Below are 21,719 nucleotides of genomic sequence, written 5' to 3'. Positions count from 1 at the left end.
ACCGCGGATGTTTTGTGCGGTTCAGACTTCAGAAGTGTAAACGTTGTGATGTCCTCTAACGTACACGTTAAAAAGTTATCGTCGACGGTAATTTAAAAGCGTCTCCATATATTTCCATATATTTTACTTCTGAAAATGAATGTTAATCTTATATTTACTAATATAATATTTTATTTTCGTATATTATTCAAGTATTGTGATTATTTGCAAAAATACCTACCAAACTGCTAATCTCGCGAGATCTCGAAATTGGCGAGATCTCGCGGTATTGTATTCATAAACTCGCGGGATCTCGCTTGAGCCCCAATCTCGCGAGATTTGCATTCCCTAGTTATTACTTCATATTATTACAGATAATCTATCAACTTGCACGAGCTAAGTATTATCACAACATCTTGTGTTAGTAAAATATAATATAATATTAATTTACAACCAAATAAAGTTTTTAACTACCAAATAAAGAACTTCATCTAATCTAAGCACTTTTCAATGTTCTATGCATATATTTTGTCTCTTGGCCAATTAACATTTTATAGACGTCTTCTCGCTAGAAATCTTATTTTCTCAGAGCCTCGTCATCACACTAACTCTTTCTTTCTCTCTCTTTACAGCTTCCACTATAAGTCCTCCTCTCTTATCTGCTTCTCTTGTTTCGAGATTTGTGTGTAGTCCAAGCACTGGCGGTAGTACTGCGCTTCAGCTGAGCCGTGGATGAGCCTGTTCAGGGGGAACTGAAGGCGGTAGGCCAGGTAGGGCGTGAACCACATGTACAGCTGGAACAGCACCGTCTTCCACCAGGTCATCACGCCGAAGATCTGGTACAGCCAGTGCCCCGTCACCAGGTACAAGATGTACATCCTGGAATTGGAAATGTTATAATTACTTCTTAGGGTTCCGTAGCCAAATGGCAAAAAACGGAACCCTTATAGATTCGTCATGTCTGTCAGTCTGTCTGTCTGTCCGTCCGTATGTCACAGCAACTTTTCTCCGAAACTATAAGACCTATACTATTGAAACTTGTTAAGGCTAGGTTATTCCAAATTCACGTTTCTAGAATGAGTAATTTTTAAAGAAAGCGTCATTAAAAAAACTGAAAAATATATACATGTATAGATACATCTTTTAACTAGTGACTTTTACGGTTAGAAACACAATACAGATAATTTTACTCGATAAAAAAAAAATCCGAAACAACCTCGATTTTAAAAACATTTTCAGTTTTATAGGACTTACAGGGACTCAATCAAAAAATAATTTGGATAGTTCGATTACTATTAAAATTTTACAGGGAAATGTACGGATACATGTTTATTTATACTATTTTTTATCTAAGTAAAAAGGTTTTTTCTCCTATTTCGCCCTATCATGGACGCGGCGATCGTCGTAACCGCCACTGTACAAGGCGCGCTGATATGAATGTTATTTTATTGTCTTTTACGTCGATATTAGCACTGACAGACATCGGCCTGCTAATTTAGGAATAACCTCCCCTTAAGTAGATGTAGTCTGTGAACCGCATTAAGATTTTGATACAAAAATGGAAAAATTAAAAATTTTAGAGGTCCGCATAGGTACAATTGAATTTTTTTTTTTCATCTAACCTATGCATGTGGGGTATCTATGGATAGGTCTTTAAAATCATATTGAGGTTTCTAATATCATTTTTTTCTAATATGAATAGTTTGCGAGAGAGACTCTTGCAAAGTGGTAAAATGTGTGTCCACCCCCCTCTAATTTCTAAAGTAGGTCTCATTATACTCAAAAAAAATGATGTAAATTACTATAAAAACTACCAACGAAATTTGGTTTGAACGAGATCTAGCTTGTATTTTTTATACGTCACAAATGGTAGACCTTAATTTAACTTTCATTAAATCAACTGAAATATAAAAATAAATCAAAAACCTTTTAATTTCGTAGAAATAAATCTTATTGCTGCTGCGGAACCCTTCATGGGTGAGTCCAACTCGCACTTGGCCGGTTTTATTTAGAACTTGTGTTGCATTGCAAGTTGTCATCATTGTCGTTCAAGACGACTATCTATCTTAGATACTAATATTATAAAGCGGAAGAGTTTGTTAGTTTGTTTGTTTGTTTGAACGCGCTAATCTCAGGAACTACTGGTCCGATTTAAAAAATTCTTTCAGTGTTAGATAGCCCATTTACTGAGAAAGGCTATAAGCTTTATTTTTAGCTTTAGCGCTAAGATTAATAGGAGCTAAGAAATAGAGGAAAGTGTGGAAAAAACGGGGAAAATTATTTGAAAGGGCTTATTTGAACGCGCTAATCTCAGGAACTACTGGTCCGATTTGAAAAATTCTTTCGGTGTTAGATATCCCATTTATTGAGAAAGGCTATAAGTTTTATTTTATTACGCTAAGACTGATAAAAGCGATGAAATCGAGGAAAGTATGTAAAAAACGGGGGAAATTATTTGAATAGGCTTATCTCACAAACTACTGGAGCAATGTTTCGGTTATTCGGCACAGATAAGAAGTAGACCACGTGAAGGATCAAAGGCTATTTTTGTGGACTAATTTGTCTGTGAAATATCTAATTTACGCGGGCGAAGCCGCGCGGAATGTTATATTTCGCGTGGTCACGACATCACGCGTAAACGGCTGGACCCATTTTGCTGAAATTTGGTATAAAGATACTTTGAGTCTTAAAACAGAACATAGGATAATTTTGTCCCGGAAAATGTACGGTTACTGCACAATATACTTTTATGATTTGCGCGTAAACTATTCAATCTATTTTGATGGAATTTGGTATAGAGATACTTTGAGTCTCGGGAAAGGACAAGGAATACTAATTTTGTCCCGGAAAATGTGAGATTCTCGCACAATAAACTTTTATGTTTATCGCCTAAGCCCTAAACTATTAAATCTATTTTGATGAAATTTGACATGGAGATTGGAGATACTACTTTTAATCTGGGACAAGGAATATTTTTTGTCCCGGAAAAATGTCCACTTGTCATGTCAAATGTCCAATCCACGCGGGCGAAGTCGCAGGCAACAGCTAGTATATTAATACGTGAGCCAAAAACTTTGTATCCCTTTTGACGAAAAATGGGGAAACGTAGGTGAATGAAATTTTGCACAGTTATAGTTTATAATAATATGGTGAAGGAGTGCATCGAGCTAATATTATTTTGAAATTATGATTTTATCATACATTTTTCTAACAAATAAAACATTACACACACACTAGAAAAAATGACAGATTTTTGAGTGACAAGCCTATACATACGAATTATACTCTTTATTTATGATTAAAGTCTGTTGACAACTTACACGGCCAGTCTAAGATCAGCTGAGTCCCAGAGACAAGAGTTGAAAAAAATGTCGTTGAAACTAAGGTCGAATTTCGACCATTGGGCGATCTCTAGTTATTATAAAGAAGAAAACATTTATTTCATTGCTAGAAAATAAGCTTCAAGATGAGTATTTATATAGACTAGAGCACGAGAAAAAACGTTAGCTCTTTTTAACGTAGTTTTTTGTCGTATGTCGTATGAAATTTTCTGACTTTTATAGGACCATAATGCTGGCTTCTTATCGCGACTCCTCGAGCCGCGCCGTGGCCACTCAAGCCGTGTGAAGGGGGTGGCTCGAGGTGGCGCGGGTTGGCTCGAGCAAGCGCGTCCGATCCGATTGAAGTCGGTACCTAACTTCAAAGGCGCGGCTCGGAGCGGCTCGGTGCGGCTCGAGCGGCTCGTGATATCACGCGCCGTGAGAACAGATAGCGCGGACTAGCACAGGCTCGTGGTCGCTCGTACAAATCGGCTCGGCGCGGCGCGGCTCGTGATATTACGCGTCGTGAGAATCCAGCAGTACCGAAATGGTCATCATCTCGCTACAACTTACATGGCGGCGTATACAATGGAGACGGTCCAGTACAGCGCCTCCTCGTGCTTCCTGGAGGTGGGATAGGGGCGCGCCTGCAGCAGCGTCTCCAGCGCCACCATCACGATGATGTTGGTGTGCACGCAGTGGTTGAACCACCACGGCAGCGCCTCGTCGAATACGCGCGGGAACACCAATTCGCGGTCGTACCAATAAATCGCCCAGAAGCTGTGCGACAGGAACTGCACACGCGGAGAAATAAAGGGAATTAGTTGGACGCTCTTAAACAATTGTGTACCATCCCAGATAAAAATGACGTATTGAATTATGAACGTTACGTTTACAGTAACGTTCTTTAGATCATTTAGAACAAGACTATATTTATAATTCAACAAAAAAAAATTGTGGGTAAGTACACAAAATGCTTAAAAGCGACCATGTTATAAACATACACTTTTATTATGTTTTCCATTAAATCAACAGATGGATCGCATGATAACACGCAATTATCGTCGCCAATAGACACTTGCATTATAACCAGACGAGGTGAAGCTCATCTGTGCCTAATTGTGTTCCTAATCCTTAATCTCCAACCTTCTTTGGGCAGTACCTCATTTGTTACAATGAATATAATTAAATAGAGATTACAAAGAAATCTCCCGCTCAAATACTCCAGACGGTACAGCTCCGGTACAGTCTAAAACACCTCAATTTTTGCGCGCCTCGGAAGAGCGGGTATGCATTGGCATCTTCCGCGTCAGCTCTGAGACTAGGCTAGCTTGATCTATCTTCAGAAGGGCAAGAATAATATCGATAAAATTGGCGTTATAATCGATAACGAAGGTCGAAGCTTTTTAAATGGACGCAATGGCAATATTTTAAACACATCAGTAACTGCAGTATCACCTTACACCTTTTCATCGCAAAAAAACTCACCACAGCGTAAGGCGTAACGAGAGCGCAGAAAATGACATCGCGGAGATATATAACCCAGCCACCCAGCCGCCCACGCGTCCGCCCGCCCCACTCCAGCCCGTCCGCCCACACCGCCAGCACCAGGAACAACCCCTGGAACGCCTGGAAACAGGTACAATGATCAAACTTTTGTTTAATGTGGTGTTATAATATCATAACACAGGTGCAAGTCGTGAATCTCTCGCGAATGGCGCAGCTTTGGAAGTAGCACCAGAGATATATTATAATACCTAAAAGCTGGCCGTACTTGCTGCATAGTGAGGGGGCCCCTAGAACAAATTTTTTTGTGATTACTAACAAGCTAATTTTTTGTGAGTAGCTACATTTTGAGAAGACGAACAATATTTTTATTTTTGAAAAATCTCGAAAGTGGTAGGCTAACAGTGATGTCCCGCGCGGCTTCGCCCGCGTTAATTAGGAATTTTACAGAAACCGTAGATTTTCCCATAAAAATAGCTTATGTCCCTACTCCCTACACTTGGTCTACTCTATATCTGTGCTTAATATTGCCATAAAAATTGCTCCAGTAGTTGGTAATTTCTTATATTTTCTCCGTTTTTCTCACATTTTCCTAAGTTTCTTCGGTCGTATTAGTCTTAGTGTGATAAAATTTAGCCTATAGTCTTATTCGATAAATGAGCTATCTAACACTGAAATAAGTTTTTAAATGTTTCCCTATAAATTTTGAGGAGTTCCCTCGATTACTTATGGATCCTTCATCAGATCACCACTTTTATGAATATAATACCAAATTGGGATGATACCCTATATACCAAAATAAACATTTTGAAAATCGGTTAACAAACGGCGGAGTAATCGTTGAACATAAGAAAACGAACATAACACCTCCCCCATTTTGAAAGTCGGCTAAAATTGTAGCCTATGTGTTATTCTGATGTATAAGCTATATTATTGTAAAGTTTCATTAAAATCCGTTCAGTAGTTTTTGCGTGAAAGAGTAACAAACATCCATACATCCACACATCCATACATCTATACATCCAAACAAACTTTCGCCTTTATAATATTAGTAGGATAATTAACCTAATATACAAATAAAACCGGCTAAGTGCGAGTTGGACTCGCCTGTGAAGGGTTCCGCAGCAACAATAAGGTTTATTTTTTATGAAATTCAAAGTTTTTTTAATTTATTTATATGTTTCAGTTAATTTAATGAAAGTTAATTTAAGGTTTACCATTTATGACGTATAAATAAAACTACTAGCTAGATCTCGTTCAAACCAATTTTCGTTGGTAGTTTTATAGTAATGTATATCTTTTTTTTTTTTTTAAACTTATCATGTCCCTACTTTAGAAGTTAGAGGGGGGGGGGGGACACATTTTACCACTTTGGAAGAGTCTCTCTCGCAAACTATTCAGGTTAGAAAAAAAATATAATATAAGAAACTTCAATATGATTTTTGAAGACCTATCCATAGATACCCCACACGCATAGGTAAGTTAAAAAATATTTTTTTTGTTGGTTTAAGGTTTACCATTAATGACGTATAAAAAAACTACTGACTAGATTTCGTTCAAACCAATTTTCGTTGGTAGTTTTTATAGTAATGTACATCATATATTTTTTTTAGACTTATCATGCCCCTACTTGACAAATAAGAGGGGGGGGACACACATTTTACCACTTTTGAAGAGTCTCTCTCGCAAACCTAAATAGGGTTAGAAAAAAATTATTTAAGAAACCTCAATATGATTTTTCAAGACCTATCCATAGATACCCCACACGCATAGCTTAGATGAAAAAAATTTTTTTGTTTCAGTTGTACCTATGGCGACCCCTAAAATTTTTAATAATTTTTCCAGTTTTGTATCAAAATCTTAATGCGGTTCACAGACTACATCTACTTACCAAGTTTCAATAGTATAGCTCTTATAGTTTCGGAGAAAAGTGGCTGTGACATACGGACGGACAGACAGACAGACAGACAGACATGACGAATCTATAAGGGTTCCGTTTTTGCCATTTAGCTACGGAACCCTAAAAATCAGCTGGTTAGGGTTCCGTTTTAGAGTACAGTAGTCAACCAAATTTTGTAGATTACAGAACCCTAAAACGGGATAATTCTCTTATTTTTAGACTATTTAAATGAAACCTTTTTTTAAAAAGTTTTTTGTTTAAGTAATACTTAAACAAAAAACTTTTTAAAAAAGGTTTCATTCATCAAATAAATTATACTATAATTTATTTTTTGTTTTTTAGTTATCTCTAGCTGGATTTCTGTATGATTAAAATTTTAAATTTCATTTAACAAAAGTGACCGGATTCAACCGGGCATTTTATGAAACCCGGCTGTCAGTCACGACTCACGTCATTTCACGTAACGTCACATGACGTCACATAAAGTCACGACACGACACGTCACGTAACGTCATGTCACGACACAACACGTCACGTCTCGTCACGTAACGTTACGACATGACACGACACGACATGACACGTCACGACACGACACGACACGATTTGACAATTATTTTTCAATTTACTCGAGCCCTTTTATTTGATACCCACATTTCATAGCCAAAATATGGCAAAAAAAGGAACCCTTATAGATTCGTCATGTCTGTCTGTCTGTCTGTCTGTCTGTCTGTCTGTCTGTCTGTCTGTCTGTCCGTCTGTCCGTCTGTCCGTCCGTCAGTATGTCACAGCCACTTTTCTCCGAAACTATAAGAGCTATACTTACTACTGAAACTTAGTAAGTAAATGTAGCCTGAGAACCGCATTAAGATTTTCATACAAAAATTGAAAAAATATTAAAAAATTTAGGGGTCCTCAGTCCCCACTCCCCATAGGTACAACTGAAACAAAAAAAATTTTTCATCTAACTTATGCGTGTAGGGTATCTACTAGGTATCTATGGATAGGTCTTCAAAAATCATTTTGAGGTTTCAAATATCATTTTTTTCAAACCTGAATAGTTTGCGAGAGAGACTCTCCCAAAGTGGTCAAATGTGTCGCCCCCCTCTAACTTCTGAAGAAAATGTAGCATAATAATTTAAAAAAATATATATGATGTACTTACATAATATTATTACTATAAAAACTACCAACGAAAATTGGTTTGAACGAGATCTAGCAAGTAGTTTTTTTATCAATCATAAATGGTAAACCTTAATTTAACTTTCATTAAATCAACTTCAATATAAAAAAAATCAAAAACCTTTTAATTTCATAGAAATAAACCTAAGCTGCGGAACCCTTCATGGGCGAGTCCAACTCGCACTTGGACGGTTTTATTTGCCATTTGGCTACGGAACCCTAAAAATGGACAAGAAAGAAGAAAATTCTCAATTTTAATTCGAAACTTCAAAATCTGGCAATAGTACTACATCGGCCAATGGAATAAGACGTATTTGGTCGCTGTTAAGCATATTTTGTTGTTGTTTTTTTAATGCAGTCTTGTTCTAAATCGTCTAAAGAACATAACTAATTACCTAACTACATTCATAACTCCACACGTATTTTTTTTGTAGTCTAATACACGAATGCTTAACAGCGTCCATTTATTATGCACGGTAATACAAGACTTTAAGGATTTTCCATTTAAATTTTCTTTAATACTGATGTTTTCATTCATCAATGAAAACATCAGATGGTTATTCCCTTTATTTAAACTAGCTATTTGACCGAGCTTTGCTCGGTATTCGATAAAACAACAATATAATAACATTTTCTAAAAATAATTCCTAGCTAGATCGATTTATCGCCCCCGAAACCCCCTATATACTAAATTTCATGAAAATCGTTGGAGCCGATTTTGAGATTTCAATTATATATGAATATTCAATAGGCTATGTTTACAACTTCCTACAAAATTTGAATTGTTTGTGATTTTCTGAATATAAATGTGGAATGTTAGCTAAATTTTATGCAATACGACTCCTTACGATTTAATTATGATGGCAATGATTAAATCGACGAGAACTAACATTTATAAACGTATTTAAAGACCATAATCTGCTAGTAACTAGGATTGCATAAACAACACATTTGTAGAATAAGTTAAAAATAAGTGTCCTTAGTGAAATAAAGCCAAGCACACACATTATATTTTGTAGTTAAGTCTAGCTATTTTATAGAGTTCCGTAGTTTACATCTCAAGAGTCAAGTTGTTGGTCCTGTCCTTGGCTTACCTTTCAAAGAAAAAATAAACTTCACAATAAATGATTATGAGGAAAATATTGCGATTGTCCCCACAGAACAGCGGGGCTAAAATGGTCACATTTAGCAATTCCTCTCAATCAATTCAGCAAATGAATTGTCAAAACTGTCAAACTGACAAAATATGTCAAATCAGTACAAAAATATAGAAATGAATTCCAAGCAGAGTTGTATTTTGCGGTTTTAGAAAAATGAATCATATTATGATTCATATCATGATTCTTCAAAGCGACCATTTTAGCCCTGCTGGCTACGCCTAGTGTGGGAATGGATCTTAAACTGATGTTTAAACATGTAATTTTTCTGGAAAATAAATTATTTGTATTTTAATATTTTCTGTACTTACGTTAAGAGGAGACACTAGGGTCGTTTTTCCATACAAACTGTTTTCCCTGTTTTCTCCCTGGATAATGCCGGTAGAGATATAATTTTTTCCTTTTTTTTTATGAAATAAGGGCAAGCGAGCAAACGGGTCACCTGATGGTAAGCAACTTCCGTCGCCCATGGGCACTCGCAGCATCAGAAGAGCTGCAGGTGCGTTGCCGGCCTTTTAAGAGGGAATAGGGTAATAGGGGACAGTAGGGATGAGAAGGAATTAGGGGAGGGTAGGGAAGGAAATAAGGGGATTGGGCCTCCGGTAAACTCACTCACTCGGCGAAACACAGCGCTATAGCATAGCTGTTTCACGCCGGTTTTCTGTGAGAACGTGGTATTTCTCCGGTCGAGCCGGCCATTTCGTGCCGAAGCATGAGTCTCCCAATTTTTCTTTCCTGAATATCTATGGCCACTAATAGCATGTCTTTAATATGTTTTCTTTCTTTTCATATTTTTTTAGTAAAAAAGATATTTTTAAGACGTTTAAAAACCCAAGCCAGCCAGATTTTCCGCTGTGCTCAAAAATCCAGAAAACAAAGGCTCACACACAGCTCAAGCCTTGCTTTAATTTTTAATGAAAAAAGTACTAAAATCGCTTAAGTTTTGGAGAAGAAATCAGGGAACAACGAAAATTTCTGTTCAGAATTTTCAATTCAAGCTGCAGTTGTCTCTATCGCGCTCTGCGGGGAGAGGCTTGAGGTTAGGGAGACAGCAGATTTTACAAATAAGTAAGTACTTGTTTTTCATTTGTCTAGCGGCTAGAGAAATGCTAGAGTCTAGCCCTTGGTGTATCCTCTGGGTTGATTCAGACTGCATCGCGATGCGTAGATGCATTTCTAATGGCCCCTCTTCAAGATGGGCCAGCGCTGGGCGATCAAATGGCGCATGCGATGGCTATGCAATGGTCGCAACACCTCTACATGATGGCCGTGTTCAGTTGTGAATTGTGATCTAAACGTCGTTCAAGATGGACGTGTAAGCATTAGACATTGCGGCAATGTAAAACGTGCATTTTTAATAATTTATGACTTCGTATCACCTCCTTCCTAATATGAACCTTCTCTTGAATTCTACGAATAATTATTTCGAGACTAAAATTAAAATAATGGTTTATGGTAGTGATGATGATGACAATGATGAATGTAATAATATGCTTTCCGTTCCTAAGACAACGCCGAAACTCCCAAAATTATATCTTTAAAGAGTCAGGAGTTATGTACATATATAATGTAAAAGCTATAATAATTATTGTAAAGTTTCATTAATTATACAAATAATTTATATTATATCTATTGTCTTAGACGAGTTACACACTCCGTAAATATATGGAATCCAAAAAATGTTATATGAAGAACCTACTGTTTTGATAATTTACTTTGTTCATTTAATGTCAAATTCCTGTATGTATATACTCAAATTATCTGAATTACCCACGACATATTTCTCAGTATTATGCAGTACTTGAAGTACACATTGTTAAAAAAAAATATGGAAGTTAGGGAAACACAGTACATAAGGATATTATGAATTACTAAACGTTCCGCGCGGCTTCGCCCGCGTAAATTAGATATTTCACAGACAAATTAGTCCACAAAAATAGCCTATGATCCTTCACGTGGTCTACTTCTTATCTGTGCCATATAACAGGAAAATTGCTCCTGTAGTTCGTGAGATGAGCCCTTTCAAATAATTTCCCCCGTTTCTGCCACATTTTCCTCTACTTCTTCGCTCCTATAGTTAGTTTTAGCGTGATAAAATATAGCCTATAAAAATCCTCGATAAATGGACTATCTAACACTGAAAGATTTTTTTTTAATTGGACCAGTAGTTCCTGAGATTAGCGCGTTCAAACAAATAAAGAAACAAACTCTTCCACTTTATAATATTAGTATAGGTATATTATGTAGTACCTCTTTCGTTTTTCTTATGAATGAAAGAGAAGACTTGACATTTTAACAAGCTGTTAGCACTAACTGACGTTGGTGAAATTGGGGCTTACTTACGTACTTAATAACTTGAGACAGAAGGTCCCCTAGGTAGGGACTGAATGAATTAACCGACTTGGTATAGCATGGATCTCATAAATTTTTACGGTATAAAAACTGAGTTGTGAGACTTGGTTTTTTACAGGATGTTTTTGTTGGGATCTCACTTCTTTTTGTAGAGTCCTACTTTTCTCCCTTTTGTTTCCTTTTACTACTATAAATATCAATAACGATTTATAGAAACAAATAAAACTAACAATTAATAATAATATAATCATTATGTATACAGTATTACTATACTACTTGCTTTTCATGACTATCCAATATCCATCTACACTACTATTATAAAGAGAAAAGATTTGATTGTTTGTTTGTTTGTCTTGAATAGGCTCCGAAACTACTGGACCGATTTGAAAGATTCTTTTACCATTGGAATTCTACATTAATTCTGCTGAACATAGGCTAAATTTTATTTTGGAAAAAAATAGGGTTCTGTAAGATATTTGGGATTTTCGGACGCAAGGTGTAAAAAAATCAACCAGAAATGTTACTTTTTTCGCGTACGCTGCCTAAACTATAAAAGATAGAACCATAAAATGTTCTAATCAATTGTAGATCTTATAAATATCTACAAAAAAGTCCGCGACATACTATACCTATCTATGTTAAGTGAGACACAACAACAATTTTTTTATTTAAAATCTTGAATTTTTTTGGACTACATTTAAACGCGTTTATTTTAGTCATGCTATTAATCCTTATCAAAATAAATTATTTAATCACTAAGTACAGTTTATGTAGATGTAACGTGCAGTATATGCAGTTATGCACATACGCAATAATTATGTTGTGTGTGTGCATCATTGACATATACATGTCAGGTGTCCCTTTAGTCTTTAGTTACTTAGTCTATAATAAGATTCCGTAAGGGCTTGTCGCCCTGCCGGCACCTATACTTACCTGTATTAGTGAACACTTAATCTTAACGCAATAAATGAAGTCCGATAATACTTTTCATTTTATTAATCTCTCCTAGGGCGCTCCCCTTACATTGGTGACCCCGACGTGATTTTATTTATTATTTGGTCTTTGAATGACTAAAATTGGACGTTTGGTTTTGAAGTTATGGCGAAATTAAAATAAGTATAACGATTTCTCAGAGCACGGTCTCACATCGGCTCCGTGTATTTTAACAAAATAAAAATAGTTTTAGCATATTTACGGTGATAAAAAACAATCTGACCAGTGCACAGTGACTGAAATCTTCAGTGTAGTGTATTATTATCACAAATAAACAAAGTGAAAGTGCATAATACGAACAGAAATACGGACAAAAACAATTTGCATTTATGCTTTTGTTTACAACAATTTCGTGTAAAACTCTGGAAAAAACTCAAAGTGTGCTGTGTACGGAACTGATGAGAAGCGCGTAGTGACAAAAATTTAGGTGATTAGAAAGTTTGTAATCAAAGGTGAATCAAATAACCTCAAAATTTTCAAATCAAAGTTAAACGTCTTACACAAATTAACAAAATCAACACCCGTAACGCCATCTAGTGACAGACAACGAAACCAAGATAAACTACGGCAAACCTCCATCTTAACAGTTACCGCCACTAACCACAAGAGGGCGTTATTTATCTATTAGATTGTAACCACTTACCACAGGAGGGCGCTAACTAATAAAAATGGAAGAACTTAGATCTTTGATTTTAAACCTGCAAAAAACACTAGATGAACAAAGAGAAGAAATACGTGATATGAAACAAAGCATACCGCTAATCATAAATAGTAATATAGACACCAAATTTGTTACTTTAGAAACTAAATACAATACATTGGAAAAGGTTGTAGAAAATCAAGGACGACGCATTCAAAATCTAGAGAGAACGGTAAGGAAAAAGAATATAATTTTCTTTGGTATTCAAGAAAACGAAAAAAATTATCACGACTTACAACAACTTATACTTCATATTATAAACGAGAATATGGGACTCAGCTACAGCATGATGAACTTAGAAGAAGTAAGGCGAGTAGGAAAGAAAAACGAAGAAGGAAAAATTAGACCAGTTATTGTTACCTTGAGCACGTTGGGAATGAAAATCGAACTTCTGAAAAATAAGAAAAAACTTAACAACTCACCTTACTATATTCAAGAAGACTTTCCCCCAGACGTACTCGAAGAACGGAAACAACTAAAAAAGCAGCTGACGGAAGAAAGAAGTAAAGGTCGTAAAGCGTATTTAAAATATAACAAAATTATAATTTTTCCAGAAGATAACCAAAAACAAAATTTCGCGTCCACCCAACGTCACTACCACAAACGAAACTTATCTGAGTCCCCTGAAGTATCTATGGAACATAACAACTGTACCAGTGTTAGCTCTATCAGCAAGAAGAAACCATCAAAGAAACAGAACTCAAATATTTACGAATACATAGTAAAGAACCAATCAAACAGTAACAAGGACAACTCGATTGAATCTGCACGTCACAAAGAACACAGCATTAATTATTAGCAATCACCAAAGGCCCCTCTCCATTTACATCAAGAAAAAAGTAATTATAATATATCAGAAAATATACTCCCAATACGGGTGGTCGCCGCGGGAGTTTACGACCACAACCCTCCATGCAAAAGTTTTTTTCAAAAACAAGAAAATCATAAGAAGAACCAGTGTTTGAAAATATGTACATACAATATTCGTTCGCTAAAAAATGACAGTAGAAAAATACAGTTAGATTATGCCCTCAGTAAAATAAATTACGATATTATTGGATTATCAGAAATAAAAATAGTCGGAGAAAGCATAATAGAGAAAAATAAGTATATCCTATTTTATAGAGGAGACAAAAAGGCTAGAAATGGCGTGGGATTCATAGTAGCATCATACTTGAAAAAAAATATTCTAGAGTTTACAACATATTCAGATAGAGTTGTAAGACTCGACCTAAAACTAAAAGATGGAACTCTACTCAATATTATTCAAGTATATGCACCAATAGAAAACGCAAGAGAAACAATTGTAACCGAATTTTACAAACAACTTATTCTAGCTCTACAAAACACAGGAAAAGACACCATAGTTATGGGAGATTTTAACTCAAAAATTGGGTTACCTCTACCAGAGGAAAAAAACGTTTGTGGTCTCTACGGATATGGCGAAAGAAATCAAAGAGGAGATTTACTGCTGAATTTCTGCTACGAAAACCAATTGATAATTACGAACACACTATTCAAGAAAAAACAGAAACAGAAATGGACGTGGAAATCTCCATCAGGGAATATACTTAATGAAGTAGACTTTATACTTGTAAAACAAAGAAACAAGGTTCACAACGTGGAAATAATCTCTACCAAATTTTCTTCTGACCATAGATTGGTAAGAATGACGTATGACGTTAACACAAACAAGAAGAGTCGCTCATATTTTGGTTGTAAAAATAAAAATTATACCCCTGTTGAAATAGAGTCACTGAAAAATTTTATGTCCTTAAAATTACCAAACTTAGAAAAAAATAACATAAACGAAACATATAGAGCAACAATATCAGCTATAAGGGAATGTGTTACACAACTGCCAACAGACAAAAAGAAAACCGAACCCCAAATAATAACGCAAGAAGTAAAAACACTAATCGAGGAAAGAGAACATTTAAAAGGACTACACCACAGGACAAAAGAACAAAGAAAAAGACTTAAACATCTACATAGAAAAATTGTCAAACTAATAAAATCGAATAAACACAGGATAAAGATGCAATCTCTAGAACATGAACTGAAAAATCGAAGCTCTACAAAACTAACAAAGAAAAAATTCGATATAAAAAAGGAATGGATACACGGTATGAACAACGTCTCGGGACAAAAAGTTACAAACAGAAGAGATATAATAAAAATTGCAACAGGCTTCTACTCTACCCTCTATTCAAACATCGACAAAACTAATCCGGAACAACATTTTGAAAAAAATCAAGATGTCCCGGCCTTCCTGACACACTAAATAGAGCGAGGAATAAAAAACTTAAAGAAGAATAAGTCACCCGGGGAAGACGGAGTCTCGCCGGATTCAATAGTTGCAATGTTAGAACCTCTTACACCCCTGCTGACAAAACTTTTTAATAAAATTCTCGAAAATGAAGAAATTCCCTCAGATTGGCAATATTCAATCATAACACTTCTCTACAAAAAAGGTGATCCAAACCTAATCGATAACTATAGACCGATAAGCCTACTTCCAACGCTCTACAAATTATTTTCATCAATTGTATTGTTTCGAATAACAAACGCCTTAGATGAAAAACAACCAAGAGAACAAGCAGGATTCAGGAAAGGTTTCTCCACTATAGATCATATATTTACATTGACCCAGTGCATAGAAAAATGTAGAGAGTACAATAAAATCATCTATCTGGCTTATGTAGATTACACAAAAGCATTCGACTCTATATCCCACGAACATCTTTGGAATAGTTTAAAAGAGCAAGGGATTCCCAATAAATACATAGCTATTCTAAAAGAGATTTATAAAAACTGCCAAGCTAAAATCAAGACTGAAATAATTGGCCCAGCTTTTCAGGTAGAGCGCGGCGTGAAACAAGGGGACCCTATATCGCCAAAAATGTTCACGGCTATTCTAGAGTCAATGTTTCAGAGACTCGACTGGTCGTCACATGGGCTAAATATTAACGGAGAGCGATTAACACACTTACGTTTCGCGGACGACATTGTGATCATAGCTGAAACACACGGAAGTCTGAAACATATGCTAGAGTCGCTCGACGCTGAAAGCCAAAAAATTGGTCTACACATGAACTTCAACAAAACAAAACTAATGACAAATGGTGAACAAATACCTATCCCATTAAATAATACAACAATTGAATATGTCAGCGAGTACATTTACCTGGGCCAGCAGATAGCTTTTGAAGACTCTACTTCCAAAGAGGTAGACAGGAGAATCGCTACTGCTTGGAAAAATACTGGGCAAACAAAGACGTATTTAAAAGCAAACTCCCAGTACATCTGAAGAAAAAACTGATGGACAATACCATTCTTCCATCGCTCCTTTACGGATGTCAGACTTGGGCACTCACTAAAAATGTAATTACTAAAATTGTCACTTTTCAGAGAGCCGCAGAGCGTTCTATGCTGGGTCTAAGACTAATAGACAAAATAAAAAGCGTCGACATCAGACAAAAAACAAAAGTCTTAGATGCAGTGACGATGCTCTGCAGGCTCAAATGGAAATGGGCAGGCCACATCGCCAGAGCTACTGACGGCCGGTGGAGTGAGCGTATCCTTCACTGGCACCCCCGAGACAGCGCGCGCGGCCGTGGCAGGCCACGCGCCAGGTGGAGCGACGACATCGTGCAGGTGGCGGGCGCCGCCTGGACACGCATAGCACGTGACCGCAGCACTTGGCACAACATGGAGGAGGCCTTTACTCATTTTTGGGTGCCTTAATTAATGTACATTAATATTATTTAAGTAACTGTAAAGTATATTGTTTAGTTATAATTTCAGGCAAATAAAGGCTATTTTATTTTATTTTATTACGATTTCTACTGCACGGCCCGTTGCGAAGTGGGCGTCATCAAGGGGAGTTTAGATGTATTAGTTCTTTTCAGAGTTAGAATATTACACGCTATTAACATTTTCTTAAATATTTGAAAATGCCTAAGAGAGCCAGGTCTCTTAGTCACTTCAATAAAATAATATGGGCAAAACAACGTTTGCCGAGACAGCTAGTACTAATATATTATTATTATAAAATATGCGAAAGTGTGTTTGTTTGTTTGTTTGATTGTCCTTCCTTCACCGCCTAGCGAACAACCAATCGACTTGATTTTTGACGTAGACTTATTTGAAAGGATGAAAAGTAACATAGGCTATAAATATAGGCTACTCAAAAGTAGCCTATGTTACTCTTCCAAGACCAAAATCTTGGAAAAACGTCAGGTTTCCAAAGGATGTTTACGCGAGCGACGCCGCAGGCAAAAGCTAGTGCTTCATATATTATATAGATACCTATCTACAACTATTACTCTTTCGAATGTACGTACGGAAATATCGATGGTACCGGTACAATGATTCATAAATTGCAATTAATGTAACTTTGTAATCTTATAATACATGTATAATATGGGATTACAAAGTTATTCACGAAGTTAGAGAAAGAACAGTAATGACGAAATGTTTATTAGGTTTTCCCTTAACACTAAACACTAGCTAGATATCTCTCTACCGACGATAAACCGGAGATATTGATGGTACGGGTACAATGATTCATAAACCGCAAATGTAACTTTGTAATCCTATACATTTATATGGGATTACAAAGTTATTTACGAAGTTAGTGTATCTGGAAAACTATACAGAAATTTTGAAATATCTGAATTTTCCCTTGATTTATACACTAAACACTAATTATATTCTAAATTTGAAGGTTCTATGTCTGCTAGAAGTGCCTTAGACTTTTGGTGATCGGTCAGTCAGTCAGTCAGTCAGTGACAAAATTAAGAAACTTTAACAAGTTACAGACCCTAAACTACTGGTGCAAATTGAATAAAATTTTAAATATACCGTGTTTATACAATGCTTGCTTAGCAACTGAAAATTCAGGCTTGTTGGTTTATCCACAATGAAGTTATAGGGGGTCAAAAAGAGCCTGAATTGGTTCGAGAAAAGTATGCTACGGACGTGCCGCTTTTTTGCTCGACTTGGCGGGGGCACTGCCGTGCCCCCAGATTGATTTCAGGTTTTTGAGGGTTTTCATAAGCGTTATATACATTATATTATGTCTTTAACTTTATCGACGTGGAAACTGTTGAGGATTATTTTTATGCACCTACTTAATACAAAATTCCAGTAGTGAACTAAATTAATATTGTAGGGCCCTATTTACTGTAGGAAAAGATAGCAAGCTCTATATAAATACAGTACTACAAACGATTTAATTTGAATATCGACATAAGCCGCACCACATTTCTACTTTGAAGTCCTTTTTTTGTAAAACTTAAGATTTACTTACTCAGAGGCGAAAATTTATTACTTTGACAATAAGCGCTTAGATATTGTGTGTAAATTTTTTCTTTATTACAGTTAAATAATTAAGTCGTCTCTGACTGCGGAAGTAAGTTAAACTTATTTACTACTAGAACAAGCCCGCAATTCCGTTGCGCAAAAATTCGTTTATCGTGCGGGAACCGTACATTCTTTCGGGAGAAAAAGTATCCTATGTCCTCTTCCGGGACTCACAAGCCCCCCTTAATTATTAATTTTATTTAAATATTATTATTAATTACTAAAATAGGTGCACAATTATATTTAAGGCCTTTGTTAAAATTTCAAGTGTCTACCTCCTATCATTATTGATTACGAGCAAAAAAGGTTAAATAATTCACGTTTGTTGTATGGGAGCCCCCTTAAATATCTATCTATATTATATTAATACGTGAGCCAAAAACTTTGTATCCCTTTTGACGAAAAATGGAAAAACGTAGGTGAATGAAATTTTGCACAGTTATAGTTTATATGGTGAAGGAGTGCATCGAGCTAATATTATTTTGAAATTATGCTTTTATCATACATTTTTTTAACAAATAAAACATTACACACACTACAACACACACACTAGGAACGATGACAGATTTTTGAGTGACAAGCCTATACATACGAATTATACTCTTTTATTTATGGTTTAAGTCTGTTGACAACAAGTTGACAAATTTAAAATGAATTATAGTGTTTTTATTGAATCTTCGATACTATTAGAGAATGCTTACACGGCCAGTTCGAGATCAGCTGAGTCCCAGAGACAAGAGTTGAAAAAAAATATGATAAAGTCAATATTTTCTTACAAAATATAGGTAGTAGTCCTAATGTCGTTGAAACTAAGGTCGAATTTCGACCGTTGGGCGATCTCTAGTTAATATTATTTTGTTTTTAGTATATTTTGTTGTTATAGCGGCAACAGATATACACAATCTGTGAAAATTTCAGAAGTCTAGCTGTAGCGGTTCTTGAGATACAACCTGGCGACAGACAGACAGACAGACGGATGGACAGACAAAGAAGTCTTAGTAATAGGGTCCCGTTTTTACCCTTTGGGTACGGAACCCTAAAAACTATAAATTGTGGTAGTTAAAAGTCGTTGTTGATATTATTATATAATAACTAATGACTCTTAAACACTCTGCGGTTTTCGTAATTAATGCATGTGCTAGAACTGACATACGACCACAAACAGCTAGTAATTATGGGGTTCTAGAACATAACGTCTAAAGTATTACCTAGGTTCTCCATTGTTCATCAATACTAGTATTATAATTTCGAATGTGTATGTCTATTTTCTCATCGCGCCAAAGCCGCTGAACCGATTTGGACGGAATTACATAAAGAGCGTATTTAGGTTCAAGAAAAATCTCTGAAAGACTCTGCTACGTTTATAAATAACTAGTTGTTGCCAGCGACTCCGTTCGCGTGGACTTTGGAATAGACAGACAGAGATACTTTCGCATTTATAATTTTTTCTCTTGAAGTTTTTTCTGCATTTTTTTTCTATAAACCTCACGGAGCCCAGGACCTTTCCAACGAATGCGAAACCGTGGAAATCGGTTCATGTGTTCTGGAGTTATAGCGTCAGGAAGGAAAACCCGACTTATTTTTATATAATATTAGACTAGATGATGCGGATGCCCGCAAGTCCGTTGCGCCAAAATTCGCGTTTATCGCTCGGGAACACATCCTATGTTCTTTCCAGTGACTCAATTAAGTATATCTCTATGCCAAATTTCATCAAAATCGCTTCAGCCGTTTGGGCGTGAAGAAGTAACAGACAGGCAGACAGACGGACAGACAGACAGACACACTTTCGCATTTATAATATATCTGAAGTATAGATCTCTGATCGAACTATGTTACAGCTAAGAATTTACATTTATTTTATTTTATTTTATTTAAACACTTCATGCAAATATTTACATAGGCGGGCTTAATGCCTAGTGGCATTCTCTACCAGCCAACCTTAGGGTGATGATGAGAATGTTGAATAGGCGCATTCTAAAACAATATTACTTAGTTAAAATATGATGTTATAAATAGGTACATTTATTAGGTACCTCCGCTTCTGTTGAAGGCATTAAGGCAATGACCGTAATCATAATATAAATCTGTCAATTATGTCTATTGTCTACTTATGTCTATTAGATAATCCCGCCCATTTCAACTGTAAACCGACCGGATCGAATTTCAGTTAACAATTTCAATACAGGTGGTGGCACTTGTTGGTGTTACCGCTGTTACAATTGGCAAGCTCGTGAGTCGAAAGTCGTGGGTTCGATTACGCGATGGAAAGATGTTGTTACTCTAGTTGGGACAAAAGAGACTGAACAATTATCTGACAAGAACATATTATTATATTATGTGTTTATAATACTTAGATGGTGAACGCAAGGTCTCCACCAATTATCAGCTTTTCGGGAATTTTTGTTTATTGACCCCTATTTTCATGTGTAAACTCTAAACTGTAAAGTAACCGGACTATAGGTATTGGGGAAATTAATCAATGATAATATTTTCAAGAATATCAAGATAATTTAACCAAAAGTATTTCCTGTAACTTTTCTAATAGAGTATGTTTTTCTCGTTACTAAGTAATAGGGTTCCGAACTAAGGTAGTCTAAATAGAATTTGTTATTACTTATTTATTACATATTCTAGTTTGGGATATAATTGGCTATTTTTTTTGGGAATTATCTTTGGCTCGCACGATGTCGCAATCATCCTAAATGTTCATGAATTTTTCACACAATGTTTGCATGAAATGAAGCGTTTTTTTATTTTTATTTTTTATTTTTACGCCAATGAAATTCGAAACACTCCAAATTTTTACGTTACGCATCACGATGACTCCTAAAACAGCTCACCATGTTCCAATTAGTGAGGAAGGCAGGAGCGTTATCCCGCATGTCCAGCAGCCGCTCGCTGGCACCGGGCTCGCTGGTCTTCCGCACCATCACCACCACCGTGTAGATGACGGTGGCGATGTCGGACACCAGGTACACCAGGTGGAAGACCGTCCGCAGCAGCAGCAGCAGCCGCCTCAGGTACTGCACGTACTGCTCCGCCATGACCGTGCCGCGCGACTGCCCTTCGTCGACTCGGCCGGGCGCGCCTAGCACCGCGATTATAAGTCAATAGGTCTGATTCATTTAACTCAGTGGCAATAAGGAAACGTCGCGAATAAACCGCGTAAGGCGTAAGTTACAGGCCGATCAGAGGATCGACACCGAAACGAGACGAAGCGCGGTGAATGGTGATGCAAGGTACGCGCACCTTGTGACAAAGCG

The 21,719-nt window shown here is 36.4% G+C and overlaps 1 protein-coding gene across 1 annotated transcript; it reads right to left on the bottom strand.

The window, feature by feature from the left end:
• Window positions 1-465: 465 nt before the first annotated feature.
• Window positions 466-21,516, bottom strand: LOC121739898 (androgen-dependent TFPI-regulating protein-like). The gene is made up of 4 exons (XM_042132497.1): window positions 21,297-21,516; window positions 4,788-4,928; window positions 3,873-4,093; window positions 466-858 (listed from the first exon to the last, which is right to left on the bottom strand). Exons 1-4 carry the CDS (start codon window positions 21,498-21,500, stop codon window positions 618-620), a joined length of 807 nt encoding a protein of 268 aa, XP_041988431.1. The 5' UTR covers window positions 21,501-21,516; the 3' UTR covers window positions 466-617.
• Window positions 21,517-21,719: the final 203 nt, after the last annotated feature.

This window comes from Aricia agestis, chromosome 2 (assembly GCF_905147365.1).
Source record: "Aricia agestis chromosome 2, ilAriAges1.1, whole genome shotgun sequence".
NCBI lineage: Eukaryota > Metazoa > Arthropoda > Insecta > Lepidoptera > Lycaenidae > Aricia > Aricia agestis.
The sequence above is the reverse complement of the archived record's forward strand: the minus strand, read 5'-3'. Positions and strand labels throughout refer to the sequence as shown.

Bases quoted from the DNA above. Each gene is read 5' to 3' on its own strand.
- LOC121739898 (XM_042132497.1), bottom strand. From the start codon at position 21,500: ATGGCGGAGCAGTACGTGCAGTACCTGAGGCGGCTGCTGCTGCTGCTG. The intron at 4,094-4,787 runs GTGAGTTTTTTT...CCGCGTGTGCAG, and splicing joins TCGTTACGCCTTACGCTGTG to TTCCTGTCGCACAGCTTCTG. The intron at 859-3,872 runs GTAAGTTGTAGC...TTCCAATTCCAG, and splicing joins TCCATTGTATACGCCGCCAT to GATGTACATCTTGTACCTGG.